This window comes from Melanostigma gelatinosum (genome assembly GCF_949748355.1).
Source record: "Melanostigma gelatinosum genome assembly, chromosome: 3".
Classification (NCBI taxonomy): Eukaryota; Metazoa; Chordata; class Actinopteri; order Perciformes; family Zoarcidae; genus Melanostigma; species Melanostigma gelatinosum.
Window position 1 is genome coordinate 729930 of NC_136636.1, and position 14707 is coordinate 744636.

Genomic DNA, 14707 nt, shown 5'->3' on the forward strand with positions numbered 1-14707 from the left:
CAGAGACATGTTGTTCATTATTCAGTTCAGACCAGGAGACCACCTCCGGTTCTTTACGTGAAGTCAGAGCTTCACGTGTTAAAGCTGCATTCTCTCTAGTGTCCACCAGGGGGCGACTCATCTGGTTGTATAGAAGTCTGTAGAAAATGACTCTACTTCTCTCTTGATTTATTACCTCAGTAAACATTGTAAACATGAGTTTATGTCTCAATCTCTAGTTTCAAGTCTTCTTCAATACAGCATGATGTTCATTTAGTACATTATGGTCCATTTAGAGTCACACAGACCATAAAGCAGGGGATGCTTTAGGGCGGGGCTACAGTGATTGACAGGTCTCTACCAGACCATAAAGCAGGGGATGCTTTAGGGCGGGGCTACACGCTGATTGACAGGTCTCTAATAGACCCTAAAGCAGGGGATGCTTTAGGGCGGGGCTACACGCTGATTGACAGACAAGAGAAGTGAAGGAACGCGTTGTTCTTCACCTGCAACAGAAACAGAAGACGAAAGCTCATGTCGAGGTTATAAACCACATCAGTCATCATTTTGATCTGGTTCCTCAGAGATTTATACTTATTATTATAAACTAAATGAAGAAAATATCACAGATTAAATAATCAAGTCAATGGATGGACATTAATACTTCACATTTACTCTTCTTCTCTAACATTTCATCCAAAAAGCATCTGATTGAAACCGTGTCCGTGATAAATATATTTTACAGTCAAATGTCTTCAATGCACGCACACACACACACACACACACACACACACACACACACACACACACACTCCTTAGCTAAATGTGTGTGTGTCATGCAGCCATTGACCTGTGTGCTGAGGAGAAACACGACTGTGAGCAGATCTGCGTCAGCGCTCCGGGCGTCTTCACCTGCGACTGCAACAAAGGATTCAAACTGAACAGAGACAAGAAGACCTGCACGAGTCAGTGAAGTTGTTCTCAAGGTTCCTCGTGTTGTTTCAGTAACGTCTGCACATCTTTAAGGGTCACAGTGAGGAGGACCAGGTGTTTGACTCACACCAGTTAGTGTGTGTGTGTGTGTGTGTGTGTGTGCGTGTAGACATGGACCTGTGTAACACCGTGGAGCACCGCTGTGACCACCAGTGTGTGAGCGCTCCAGGATCGTACCACTGCGTCTGTCCAGAGGGTCAGCTGCTGCAGGACGACGGAACGAGCTGCGGCAGTGAGTCCAACTCTGAGAAATGAAGATGGAAGTCATGTGACTGATCAGATCCACTGCTGCTCAGACCGGGTTACAGACCGCACACTCAGATAACGTTCATCATCCTCAGACTGGTGCAGTCCAATGGAACCTTTAATACATCACACATGAACCCTCTTCAGATCAAACACAGACTCTGGTAACAACGGAATCACATCACAATGTGCAGCATCATAGATTTTGCAAAATTAAGAAACATTTTTGATCTGGCAGACTTTGTGGTTAAAGAACATTTTACAGCTGGAAAGTAACAGACGCACGTTTCTGAATGTTTTGTTTTACTAATCGCCGATGTAACAAACTCATATCTGAGTTCATGTCACGCAGATGGACAGGATGAAGGGATCTGTAACATAAATAATATCTGTGAACTTTAATATTCTCGTCTCTCTTCCAGCCTGTAAATCAGCCAACATCGACCTGGTGTTTGTGATCGACGGCTCCAAGAGCGTTCGCCCACAAAACTTTGAGCTGGTGAAGAAGTTTGTGAACCAGGTGAGACTCAAACAAAGAAAGTCAAGTCTTATCATGTCTCTGCAAGATCAAGCAGTTCATTCACAGAACACTTCTGATCAAAGGTTGATCTGGATCACCAGCTGATCAATAGTGCTAACATGCTAACATACTAACATGCTGCTCCCTAACAGATTAAGGAAAGGCATCAGTCACAGACCCCCAAACAGGAGACAACCTCCGGTTCTTTACGTGAAGCCGATGCTTCACGTGTTAAAGCTGCATTCTCTCTAGTGACCACCAGGGGGCGACTCCTCTGGTTGTATAGAAGTCTATAGAAAATGACTCTACTTCTCTCTTGATTTATTACCTCAGTAAACATTGTAAACATGAGTTTATGTCTCAATCTCTAGTTTCAAGTCTTCTTCAATACAGCATGATGTTCATTTAGTACATTATGGTCCATTTAGAGTCACACAGACCATAAAGCAGGGGATGCTTTAGGGCGGGGCTTACAGTGATTGACAGGTCGACACCAGAGACGTATACGGCGTCTCTACGTCACTCCTCAGTCCAGATATGGTCACTTCCTGTTCACTGGTTGATAAAGAAATAAGATGGCGACGGACAAAATGCTGAACTTGAGGCTTCAAAACATCCACAAACCATGACGACGTCCACTTCTTATATTCATAATTTCATCTCAAATATTCAGCAACAGACGTCAGAGCGTTCGTTTGTTTTAGCTCACATGAAGTGACAATGTGAATATTTTCCATTTAAAAGGCAGGAATGAACATAAACATAAGCTCTTTTCTTCTTCCTCTTCCTCCTCCTCCTCCTCCTCCAGGTGGTGGACTCTCTGGACGTGTCGGCTCACGGTACCAGGGTCGGTCTGGTCCAGTACTCCAGCCGGGTCCGGACAGAGTTCCCTCTCAACATGTACCACAGCGCTGACGAGATCAAAGCTGCCGTGATGAAGGTGAAGCTGGTTTTAAATGAAGTGTTCAGTGTTTAAATCTCTGAAACATTCGGTTTAGAGACCGGAGGAGACTCTCCGACAGTCGGATCCTTTTAAAGGAGGAAACAGTGTAAATCATAATGATGAGATGGATCCTGGAGGAGCACATTGCTATCTGTTGCTGTCCTCTGTAGGTGGACTACATGGAGAAAGGCACCATGACGGGTCTGGCCCTGAAACACATGCTGGAGACCAGCTTCTCAGAGGCCGAGGGCGCTCGACCCGCCGGCCGCAACATCCCCCGAATCGGACTGGTGTTCACGGACGGACGCTCGCAGGACGACATCACGGAGTTCGCCAAGAAGGCCAAAGAAGCCGGTGAGACTCGGGACCAGGTCTACAGTCTGTCTCCTGCAGACCCCCTGTTACAGGTGTTTGTCTGTGTGTGTTTGCAGGTATCACCATGTACGCGGTGGGTGTTGGGAAAGCTGTGGAGGACGAGCTTCGTGAGATCGCGTCGGAGCCTGTGGAGAAACATTTCTACTACACCGCCGACTTCACTGCCATCAGCACCATCGCTGAGAACCTCAAACTCAACGTGTGCCCAGGTACCAGACCCAGGACCGGACCACTTTACCTCATTTAGTTTAGACCAGGTACCAGACCCAGGACCGGACTACTTTACCTCATTTAGTTTAGACCAGGTACCAGACCCAGGACCGGACCACTTTACCTCATTTAGTTTAGACCAGGTACCAGACCCAGGACCGGACTACTTTACCTCATTTAGCTTAGACCAGGTACCAGACCCAGGACCGGACCACTTTACCTCATTTAGCTTAGACCAGGTACCAGACCCAGGACCGGACCACTTTACCTCATTTAGCTTAGACCAGGTACCAGACCCAGGACCGGACCACTTTACCTCTCATTTAGTTTAGACCAGGTACCAGACCCAGGACCGGACCACTTTACCTCATTTAGCTTAGACCAGGTACCAGACCCAGGACCGGACTACTTTACCTCATTTAGTTTAGACCAGGTACCAGACCCAGGACCGGACCACTTTACCTCTCATTTAGTTTAGACCAGGTACCAGACCCAGGACCGGACCACTTTACCTCATTTAGCTTAGACCAGGTACCAGACCCAGGACCGGACCACTTTACCTCATTTAGCTTAGACCAGGTACCAGACCCAGGACCGGACTACTTTACCTCATTTAGTTTAGACCAGGTACCAGACCCAGGACCGGACCACTTTACCTCATTTAGTTTAGACCAGGTACCAGACCCAGGACCGGACCACTTTACCTCATTTAGCTTAGACCAGGTACCAGACCCAGGACCGGACTACTTTACCTCATTTAGTTTAGACCAGGTACCAGACCCAGGACCGGACTACTTTACCTCTCATTTAGTTTAGACCAGGTACCAGACCCAGGACCGGACTACTTTACCTCTCATTTAGCTTAGACCAGGTACCAGACCCAGGACCGGACTACTTTACCTCATTTAGTTTAGACCAGGTACCAGACCCAGGACCGGACCACTTTACCTCATTTAGTTTAGACCAGGTACCAGACCCAGGGCCGGACCACTTTACCTCATTTAGCTTAGACCAGGTACCAGACCCAGGACCGGACCACTTTACCTCATTTAGTTTAGACCAGGTACCAGACCCAGGACCGGACCACTTTACCTCATTTAGTTTAGACCAGGTACCAGACCCAGGACCGGACCACTTTACCTCATTTAGCTTAGACCAGGTACCAGACCCAGGACCGGACCACTTTACCTCATTTAGTTTAGACCAGGTACCAGACCCAGGACTGGACCACTTTACCTCATTTAGCTTAGACCAGGTACCAGACCCAGGACCGGACCACTTTACCTCTCATTTAGTTTAGACCAGGTACCAGACCCAGGACCGGACTACTTTACCTCATTTAGTTTAGACCAGGTACCAGACCCAGGACCGGACTACTTTACCTCATTTAGTTTAGACCAGGTACCAGACCCAGGACCGGACTACTTTACCTCATTTAGTTTAGACCAGGTACCAGACCCAGGACCGGACCACTTTACCTCTCATTTAGTTTAGACCAGGTACCAGACCCAGGACCGGACTACTTTACCTCATTTAGTTTAGACCAGGTACCAGACCCAGGACCGGACTACTTTACCTCATTTAGTTTAGACCAGGTACCAGACCCAGGACCGGACTACTTTACCTCATTTAGTTTAGACCAGGTACCAGACCCAGGACCGGACCACTTTACCTCTCATTTAGTTTAGACCAGGTACCAGACCCAGGACCGGACCACTTTACCTCTCATTTAGTTTAGACCAGGTACCAGACCCAGGACCGGACTACTTTACCTCATTTAGTTTAGACCAGGTACCAGACCCAGGACCGGACTACTTTACCTCATTTAGTTTAGACCAGGTACCAGACCCAGGACCGGACCACTTTACCTCATTTAGTTTAGACCAGGTACCAGACCCAGGACCGGACCACTTTACCTCTCATTTAGTTTAGACCAGGTACCAGACCCAGGACCGGACCACTTTACCTCATTTAGTTTAGACCAGGTACCAGACCCAGGACCGGACCACTTTACCTCATTTAGCTTAGACCAGGTACCAGACCCAGGACCGGACTACTTTACCTCATTTAGTTTAGACCAGGTACCAGACCCAGGACCGGACCACTTTACCTCATTTAGCTTAGACCAGGTACCAGACCCAGGACCGGACCACTTTACCTCATTTAGCTTAGACCAGGTACCAGACCCAGGACCGGACTACTTTACCTCTCATTTAGTTTAGACCAGGTACCAGACCCAGGACCGGACTACTTTACCTCTCATTTAGTTTAGACCAGGTACCAGACCCAGGACCGGACTACTTTACCTCTCATTTAGCTTAGACCAGGTACCAGACCCAGGACCGGACTACTTTACTTCATTTAGTTTAGACCAGGTACCAGACCCAGGACCGGACCACTTTACCTCATTTAGTTTAGACCAGGTACCAGACCCAGGACCGGACTACTTTACCTCTCATTTAGTTTAGACCAGGTACCAGACCCAGGACCGGACTACTTTACCTCTCATTTAGCTTAGACCAGGTACCAGACCCAGGACCGGACTACTTTACTTCATTTAGTTTAGACCAGGTACCAGACCCAGGACCGGACTACTTTACTTCATTTAGTTTAGACCAGGTACCAGACCCAGGATCGGACCACTTTACCTCATTTAGCTTAGACCAGGTACCAGACCCAGGACCGGACCACTTTACCTCATTTAGCTTAGACCAGGTACCAGACCCATAATGTCATGATGGCATGATGTCATGATGTCCTGCTCTTTGGCTCCCTCTGCTGACAGAAGTACAGCAATAAGTAAATATCCTCAAGAATAAATGATCAAACATCAACACATGAAGAAAGGTTGTTATGCTGCGTTCACACCGGTCGCGTTGATTTTTTGACGCGCGTCGAGATTACATACAAAGTCTCTGCACAGACGCGATGAGACTGTCGCGCCGCGATTTTGCGATGGCGCGGCGCGTTGGACGCGTTATTGCAGTGCGGTGGACGCGTTGGACGCCGCAAAATCGCCAACGCGCGAGTTGAAATTTTTCAGCTTCAGCGACATAATCGCGTGACGCTGTGGCGCGATAGCCTATCAGCGTTGAGTTGCTCCCCCTGTCATCACTGGCTTCCTGCCGCTGTTGAATCAGGAAATAAATCCTGTAGCCGTCTGTGTTCACCCAGAGCTCTACGATACCTCATATCAACAGAGACCGGACCAAACTATGTGTATGCATGTGTGTGTGTGTAAACCATACGGTACAAACAATGAATAGACGCCGTATTTACGTCTACGTGACGTTATTGAGTGCCGGTGGAGCTGCTACGATGTTAGCATAGCCTAGCACCGATCCATCAGAGCTCCATTGAGAAGACCAGTAACCTACAAATCGGCATCATTACGTAGTTATTTCGGAGTCCCTTTTTGTCGGTTTATTGCCGTTGAATCACAGTGAATCCAGTGAATCACACACTGTATCCAGTGAATACAGCTCGATACAATCCACGGAGCTCCTCTGAACAATGTTATGAACCAGACATGACGGCGTTTGGCATTCCGACGTTTGAGGGACTTCCACACCACGTACAAAGCAGCAATTGTCCTTATTCCTTTCACGGTTGACAGCGGAAAGAAATGGCGGCCAGTGAACGGCTTCCAGGACGATAAACCACGCCCCCTCTCCGGCGCTACGAGATTTTGCGGCGTTTGGTATGAACACGACCGGCGGCGCGTTGGACGCGATTGTGCAGTGCTTCAAAAAATCAACGCGACCGGTGTGAACGCAGCATTACACAGAGGGTGAACTTGTTGTTTTGACAGTTTTGAGTCGGTCCAAGTTCAAAGTGCAGCACTGCATCGTGTGACATGATGAACGAACACCTGCACCTGAAAGACATGATGTGTTGATGTGTTGTGTTCCTGCAGAGGAGAGTCAGGGAGAGATCGAAGTGAAGGACCCGTGTGCCTGTGAGAGTCTGGTGGAGTTCCAGCAGGCCGCCATGAGCAGCCTGGAGCAGCTCACCAACAAACATATCCTTCTTTTAAACAAACACGAATGAACTCACATCATCTGGAGGCCTCGCTGACGGACCAGCATCCGGTTCATGATCTGGATCTGAGGTGAGAGACAGGAAGGAAGCTCCTCTGTAGGTTCCTCTCGATGAGTGACAGAGAATATGAGACGTTAAAGGAACAGTGTAACGTTTAGGAGGATCTGAAGACATGAACAGGGACGTGCCATCATGAAAAGTAAAAAACAAATAATGATAAAACAAAATGCAAATGAATATGTATCTACTGATCTGTGCTATAAATGTTATTTCTGTATCATTCCCATCATTTCAAGCATTTTTGTAATCAAAATCCCTGAATTTGCACATTTCAAACAGAAGAGATGCGAGGCAGCGACGAGCTTTGCCTCACATTGAGCAATCCCTCACACACTCAATCCCTCACACACTCAATCCCTCACACTCAATCCCTCACACACTCAATCCCTCACACACTCAATCCCTCACACACTCAATGCCTCACACTCAATCCCTCACACACTCAATGCCTCACACACTCAATCCCTCACACACTCAATGCCTCACACTCAATCCCTCACACACTCAATCCCTCACACACTCAATCCCTCACACATTCAATCCCTCACACTCAATCCCTCACAAACTCAATGCCTCACACTCAATCCCTCACACACTCAATCCCTCACACACTCAATGCCTCACACTCAATCCCTCACACACTCAATCCCTCACACACTCAATGCCTCACACTCAATCCCTCACACACTCAATCCCTCACAAACTCAATCCCTCACACTCAATCCATCACACACTCAATCCCTCACACACTCAATCCCTCACACACTCAATCCCTCACACTCAATCCCTCACACACTCAATCCCTCACACTCAATCCCTCACACTCAATCCCTCACACTCAATCCCTCACACACTCAATCCCTCACACACTGGATTGAGCGCGCAAATGCACAGAAATGCTTGAAATGATGGGAATCATACAATCATACCTCCGCTGACCGCACGTCCCTGGTTGACACTATATGTCCTTTGCTTCCAGGGAACAGGTCAACAGGTCATGTGTATTTCACCTTATGTGTAGAACATATTCAGTCTTGCTGATCTGACAGAAAGCACAGAGGTGAGGCAATGAAGGGGGCGTGAGAGAGTTCCATTACTCTTCTTCTACACTTCTCTTCTTCTTCTTCTTCTTCTATTTTGCTTTGTCCGCAAACATTGAAGATTAAATATCTAAGCTTTAACAATTCTCAAAAAACAGGAAAATATGACCAAATCAACAGCAATCCAGCGTCGGTAAAGTAACCTTGCATGTGTTTGTTCTCTTTATGAATCACGCACCTGGTGCATTCAAATATGTACCTTACCTGTGTGTCTGTGTGTGTGTGTGCGTGTGTGTGTGTAAAGAATGCTGATATGAAATATGAGCTTGTAAAGTTAATTTATGTTGATTCATTTAAACTGTGCTAAGTGTTCGCTAGCGTACAGCTCATGGTGTGCTAAGCTAATGTTAGCACTCAGGATAAAGCATGACTGCACATGTCAAACATCTTCCTTAATCGAGTGTCTACTGTCGGGGATGACGGCTCGTCTAGAGCAGCTGGAGAACCAGCTGCTCTCCAGGAAGTGATCCGATCTTCATCGCAGCAAGCGAGCGAGACGTCACAGAGGAAGAGGAACAGAGTGAGGAAGAGGAGGGGCCCATCAGAAACCTGTGTGGCCTTCAGTCGGTCCTCGTGAGGAAGACCTTCATCTGAGCAACAACATCACGTCAAACGGAAGCTTTCATAAAACATCAACCAAGACTTCATCATCGACATTTAGGATAAATCCAAGAGACGGTGTAGAACCGGTGTTATTGTGACGCACGTCATCACGGTCACACTGGAGATGTTATCAGACATCTCACTCTGTTCATCTCGCTCCGTTCATCTCACTATTTCATCTCGCTCTGTTCATCTCACTCTGTTCATCTCGCTCTGTTCATCTCGCTCCGTTCATCTCACTCTTTCATCTCACTCTTTCATCTCACTCCGTTTATCTTGCTCTGTTCATCTCACTCTTTCATCTCGCTCCGTTCATCTCACTCCGTTCATCTCGCTCTTTCATCTCGCTCTGTTCATCTCACTCTGTTCATCTCACTCTTTCATCTCGCTCTGTTCATCTCACTCTGTTCATCTCGCTCCGTTCATCTCACTCTGTTCATCTCGCTCTTTCATCTCACTCTTTCATCTCACTCTTTCATCTCGCTCTGTTCATCTCGCTCCGTTCATCTCACTCTTTCATCTCGCTCCGTTCATCTCGCTCCGTTCATCTCACTTTCATCTCGCTCTTTCATCTTGCTCTTTCATCTCGCTCTGTTCATCTCGCTCTTTCATCTCACTCTGTTCATCTCACTCTTTCATCTCGCTCTGTTCATCTCGCTCCGTTCATCGCACTCTTTCATCTCGCTCCGTTCATCTCACTTTCATCTCACTTTCATCTCGCTCTGTCCATCTCACTCTTTCATCTCACTTTCATCTCGCTCTGTTCATCTCACTCTTTCATCTCACTCTTTCATCTCGCTCTGTTCATCTCGCTCTGTTCATCTCGCTCTTTCATCTCGCTCTTTCATCTCGCTCTTTCATCTCGCTCCGTTCATCTCGCTCTGTTCATCTCACTCTGTTCATCTCGCTCCGTTCATCTCGCTCTGTTCATCTCACTCTTTCATCTCGCTCCGTTCATCTCACTCTTTCATCTCACTCTTTCATCTCGCTCTGTTTATCTCACTCTGTTCATCTCACTCTTTCATCTCGCTCCGTTCATCTCGCTCTTTCATCTCACTCTTTCATCTCACTCTTTCATCTCACTCTGTTCATCTCACTCTTTCATCTCGCTCCGTTCATCTCACTTTCATCTCGCTCCGTTCATCTCGCTCCGTTCATCTCACTCTTTCATCTCGCTCCGTTCATCTCGCTCCGTTCATCTTACTTTCATCTCGCTCTGTTCATCTCGCTCTGTTCATCTCGCTCTTTCATCTCGCTCTGTTCATCTCGCTCTTTCATCTCACTCTGTTCATCTCACTCTTTCATCTCACTCTGTTCATCTCGCTCCGTTCATCTCACTCTTTCATCTCGCTCCGTTCATCTCACTCTTTCATCTCACTTTCATCTCGCTCTGTCCATCTCACTCTTTCATCTTGCTCTGTTCATCTCACTCTTTCATCTCGCTCTGTTCATCTCGCTCTGTTCATCTCGCTCGTTCATCTCGCTCTTTCATCTCGCTCCGTTCATCTCGCTCCGTTCATCTCACTCCGTTCATCTCACTCTTTCATCTCGCTCTGTTCATCTCACTCTGTTCATCTCGCTCCGTTCATCTCGCTCCGTTCATCTCACTCTTTCATCTCGCTCTGTTCATCGCACTCTTTCATCTCACTCTTTCATCTCGCTCTGTTTATCTCGCTCTGTTCATCTCACTCTTTCATCTCGCTCCGTTCATCTCGCTCTTTCATCTCACTCTTTCATCTCACTCTGTTTATCTCGCTCTGTTCATCTCACTCTTTCATCTCGCTCCGTTCATCTCACTCTTTCATCTCACTCTTTCATCTCACTTTCATCTCGCTCTGTTCATCTCGCTCCGTTCATCTCACTCTTTCATCTCGCTCCGTTCATCTCGCTCTGTTCATCTCACTTTCATCTCGCTCTGTTCATCTCGCTCTTTCATCTCGCTCTTTCATCTCGCTCTGTTCATCTCGCTCTTTCATCTCACTCTGTTCATCTCACTCTTTCATCTCGCTCCGTTCATCTCACTCTTTCATCTCGCTCCGTTCATCTCACTCTTTCATCTCACTTTCATCTCGCTCTGTCCATCTCACTCTTTCATCTCGCTCTGTTCATCTCGCTCTGTTCATCTCACTCTTTCATCTCGCTCTGTTCATCTCGCTCTTTCATCTCGCTCTGTTCATCTCGCTCTGTTCATCTCGCTCTTTCATCTCGCTCCGTTCATCTCGCTCTGTTCATCTCACTCGTTCATCTCGCTCTGTTCATCTCACTCGTTCATCTCGCTCTGTTCATCTCACTCTTTCATCTCGCTCTGTTCATCTCGCTCTGTTCATCTCGCTCTGTTCATCTCGCTCTGTTCATCTCGCTCTTTCATCTCACTCTTTCATCTCACTCTGTTAATACTCCATCTCTTCTGTCGTTTCATGTCATGGATTTATAGCAGATTCTTTGTTTTCTACACTAGAATAAAAGTACAAAGTGTCGTTACCACTCATATAATATCTAAAATAATATAATAAGACAAGGAGGGAAGTTCAGACGTTCATCACCACTGAGCTCACGATCACTACGGTCCTGAACACGTCCTTCATCATCATCATCATCATCATCATCATCATCACCTGAGCAGCCTGCCATCGTCCGCTCACATCAGACTGCAGGAAATATGAATATTTGGTTTCTCTCTTGTAAAAACAGAACAAAATGTACTTCTTTGTATTTTCTGTATGTTTTTGTACATTTCATAACAGCTGTACCTTTTTGTATTTTTCTGATCAATCTCTATGTTACAGCACAGACTGCAATAAAAGAGTCAACTTTTTACTTGTGAGTGATGTTTTGTTTTTCCTCAGTTATGAGAGAATATGAATAATCAAACACTAACACGTCTGGTCAATATTTTCAAGCGGTTTCCTGGAAGGAACAACCTAACTAAAGCTCCATTTAACCCAAAGTAAATATGAATCCAGCATTCCTTCATTATCGGCAATATTTTCCATAAATGTCGAATTGTGTGTTTGTAATAAATAACAATGTAATAATGACTCTTGTGTCCTTTGTCCATTAATTGGAAATGTACCAATTAAAGCACGTCTCTACATTCCCTATAATTAGAACCAAACTACAGAACTCATTTTTGAAAATGTAAGTATTATTACTTGGCTGATATTTCTGGAGTCGGATCAGAACCCACAGACCTGAGCCCAGTCGGCCCGATCAACAATGGATCCATGCTCATAAAGAACATTGAGTTTGATGAGTTTGATGACGTTGTGACCTTCTTATGTTGTTCCCATGAAGTTCTTCTTCGGTTAGACGTGTTCAGCTTCGACCGGGCGTCATGTGACCAGTTGAGATCCTCAGCACTTGGTTTAGAAGCTGTTCTCATCAGTGACGGGTCCCAACAATCACAAGTGGGTCTTGACTTACAGAAAGTGGGATGTTTGCATAATTCACTTTTATCAGCAGATCTTTTTTTCCATCAATACTCTGATTACTTTCTTCAGTCCACAGAATGTGAAATGCAGAAGCACTTCCTGTCCTACGTGGGACCAGGTCCACCTTCAGGCTTTAGACGGGCTACTAAACACTCACTGAACTTTTCTTTGTCCTACTTTGAACGTAGAGAACTCGCGTGTCATTCTGAAAGGTGACGAGTTCCCTGATGACCGGAGTCTGTTGTGAAGGAGGCAGCAGGAGGTTGTGATTAGCGAGCAGCTCCTCAGGGATCAGTGAGCGCCTCATTACTGACGATGACCTTTAGTCCGCGGTCTCAGGGGACGGGGACGTGACACCTATTGGTTCCACTGGCTCCTCTCTTGTGTGGGCTGACGGATCTACAAGTCAAAGTTTCTGTCAGCGTCATTCTAAATATGAACTTGTACTGTAGTTCTGACTTCTTTACTGACATGGAAGGATTCCTCACAGTGAAGTTCACAGATAATAAATAACCAGGATCAGATCTCAGATGCACTGACTCACTGAACCCCTTGATTCATTGATTATTTATGGGTGAGGCTGCACCATTATGCCTAAAATGAGAATCACAATTATTTCGGTCAATGCTGAGATCTCGATTATTCACAGATTTAAGGGACAAAACATATTTTTTGCCGTCTCACGTTTAAACCAACAGAGTTCTTCAACAAATCCTCGTTCAGCCGATATCGATCAGAAGTTACTGCTTCTTCTTTGTGTGTTTTACGAACATTTCTGTAGGAGAAGCTACGAACGCTGGACGAGACCAGTCCGTCCTTATTCACAGCGATTCAAAATAAAATCAGACAAAAACCTTTTTCAAGACATTAAAGGTGCAAAGTCAGAGATTGGGAGCATTTTGATTGACTCCCAACGGCTCTCAAGATGGTGGCATCGAGCCGGCAGCTCACAGCTAACAGTGGTAGCACGCTAACATGCACTAACATGCACTAAAAGGCACGCGGCCGGCTATGTGAACAAAGAGAGAAGCTCTGATAGCAGATTTGTTATGAATGTACGTTGGTACATAGAGGGTAATAAGAAGCTGTACATGGAGGGGCTTAGGACCCAGGGGAATGTAGGTGAAGGATACAGGAAGAGACGGAAGCGACGCCACACAAACAGCTGTTCACCGCTCGCTGCGTTCTTGTGTTAAGAATGTCCGCTTAATAATAAATAAAAAAAACTGCGTTAACGCTAGATAAAATAATTGTCGGCGTTAATGAATGAATGCGTTCACGCAGTGGTTCTCAAACTGTGGGGCGCGCCCCTCTAGTGGGGCGCGGAGGTATTGCAGGTGGGGCGCAGGGGGAAATGCAGAATTTTTTTATTTCAAGAACTTTATTCATACCTGAAAACTTGTCGCTTTCCGGTGAAATTCGCCGTTTTGAATCAACGTTTCAGCGTTCAGGGTCTTCATTTCCCTCCGTTAAAGTTTAAATTCCGTTATGTTCCGTCACGTTCATACTTGCTGGGTTAAGTTAACGTCCACTGCATGCGGAACTTTATCGACTGTTAACGTTCGTCATTATCACGATTTAGAAGGAAAACGTAACGTGATGAAACATGCAGTTCACGCGGTCACTCTTTAACGTTAAACCAGAACGCTGGCGCATCTGCAGGCAGGTTGTTTGTTTCAACTCAAAGTAGAATGAGATGATTTCATGGTCAGAATAACTTTCATGACCACGAAACATGAGGCCCAGATACTGATGAGATGATGAGGTCACAGAGCTTCAGGGAGAGGAGGCTGTCTGTAGCGCAGCTTGACGCTTGATCCAGGCCTGGATAAAGGTGGAGCTGGGCCTGGATAAAGGTGGAGGTGGGCCTGGATAAAGGTGGAGGTGGGCCTGGATAAAGGTGGAGCTGGGTCTGGATAAAGGTGGAGGTGGGCCTGGATAAAGGTGGAGGTGGGCCTGGATAAAGGTGGAGCTGGGTCTGGATAAAGGTGGAGGTGGAGGTGGGCCTGAATAAAGGTGGTGCTGGGCCTGGATAAAGGTGGAGGTGGGCCTGGATAAAGGTGGAGCTGGGCCTGGATAAAGGTGGAGGTGGGCCTGAATAAAGGTGGTGCTGGGCCTGGATAAAGGTGGAGCTGGGCCTGGATAAAGGTGGAGGTGGGCCTGGATAAAGGTGGAGCTGGGCCTGGATAAAGATGGAGCTGGGCCT

At 46.6% G+C, this 14707-nt stretch overlaps 1 protein-coding gene across 1 annotated transcript in view; it reads left to right on the forward strand.

Annotated features, from left to right (window-relative positions):
• matn4 (matrilin 4) overlaps positions 1-8934 on the forward strand; it is a gene marked incomplete at both ends in the record, with an annotated part of 47708 nt that extends 38774 nt beyond the window's left edge. Inside the window, 8 exons of the mRNA XM_079265886.1 lie at positions 822-944; positions 1082-1204; positions 1641-1738; positions 2547-2678; positions 2852-3035; positions 3113-3265; positions 7183-7287; positions 8876-8934. Of these exons, the coding sequence (XP_079122012.1) occupies positions 822-944; positions 1082-1204; positions 1641-1738; positions 2547-2678; positions 2852-3035; positions 3113-3265; positions 7183-7287; positions 8876-8934 (977 nt within the window). The remainder of the gene's footprint in view (positions 1-821; positions 945-1081; positions 1205-1640; positions 1739-2546; positions 2679-2851; positions 3036-3112; positions 3266-7182; positions 7288-8875) is intronic.
• Positions 8935-14707: the final 5773 nt, after the last annotated feature.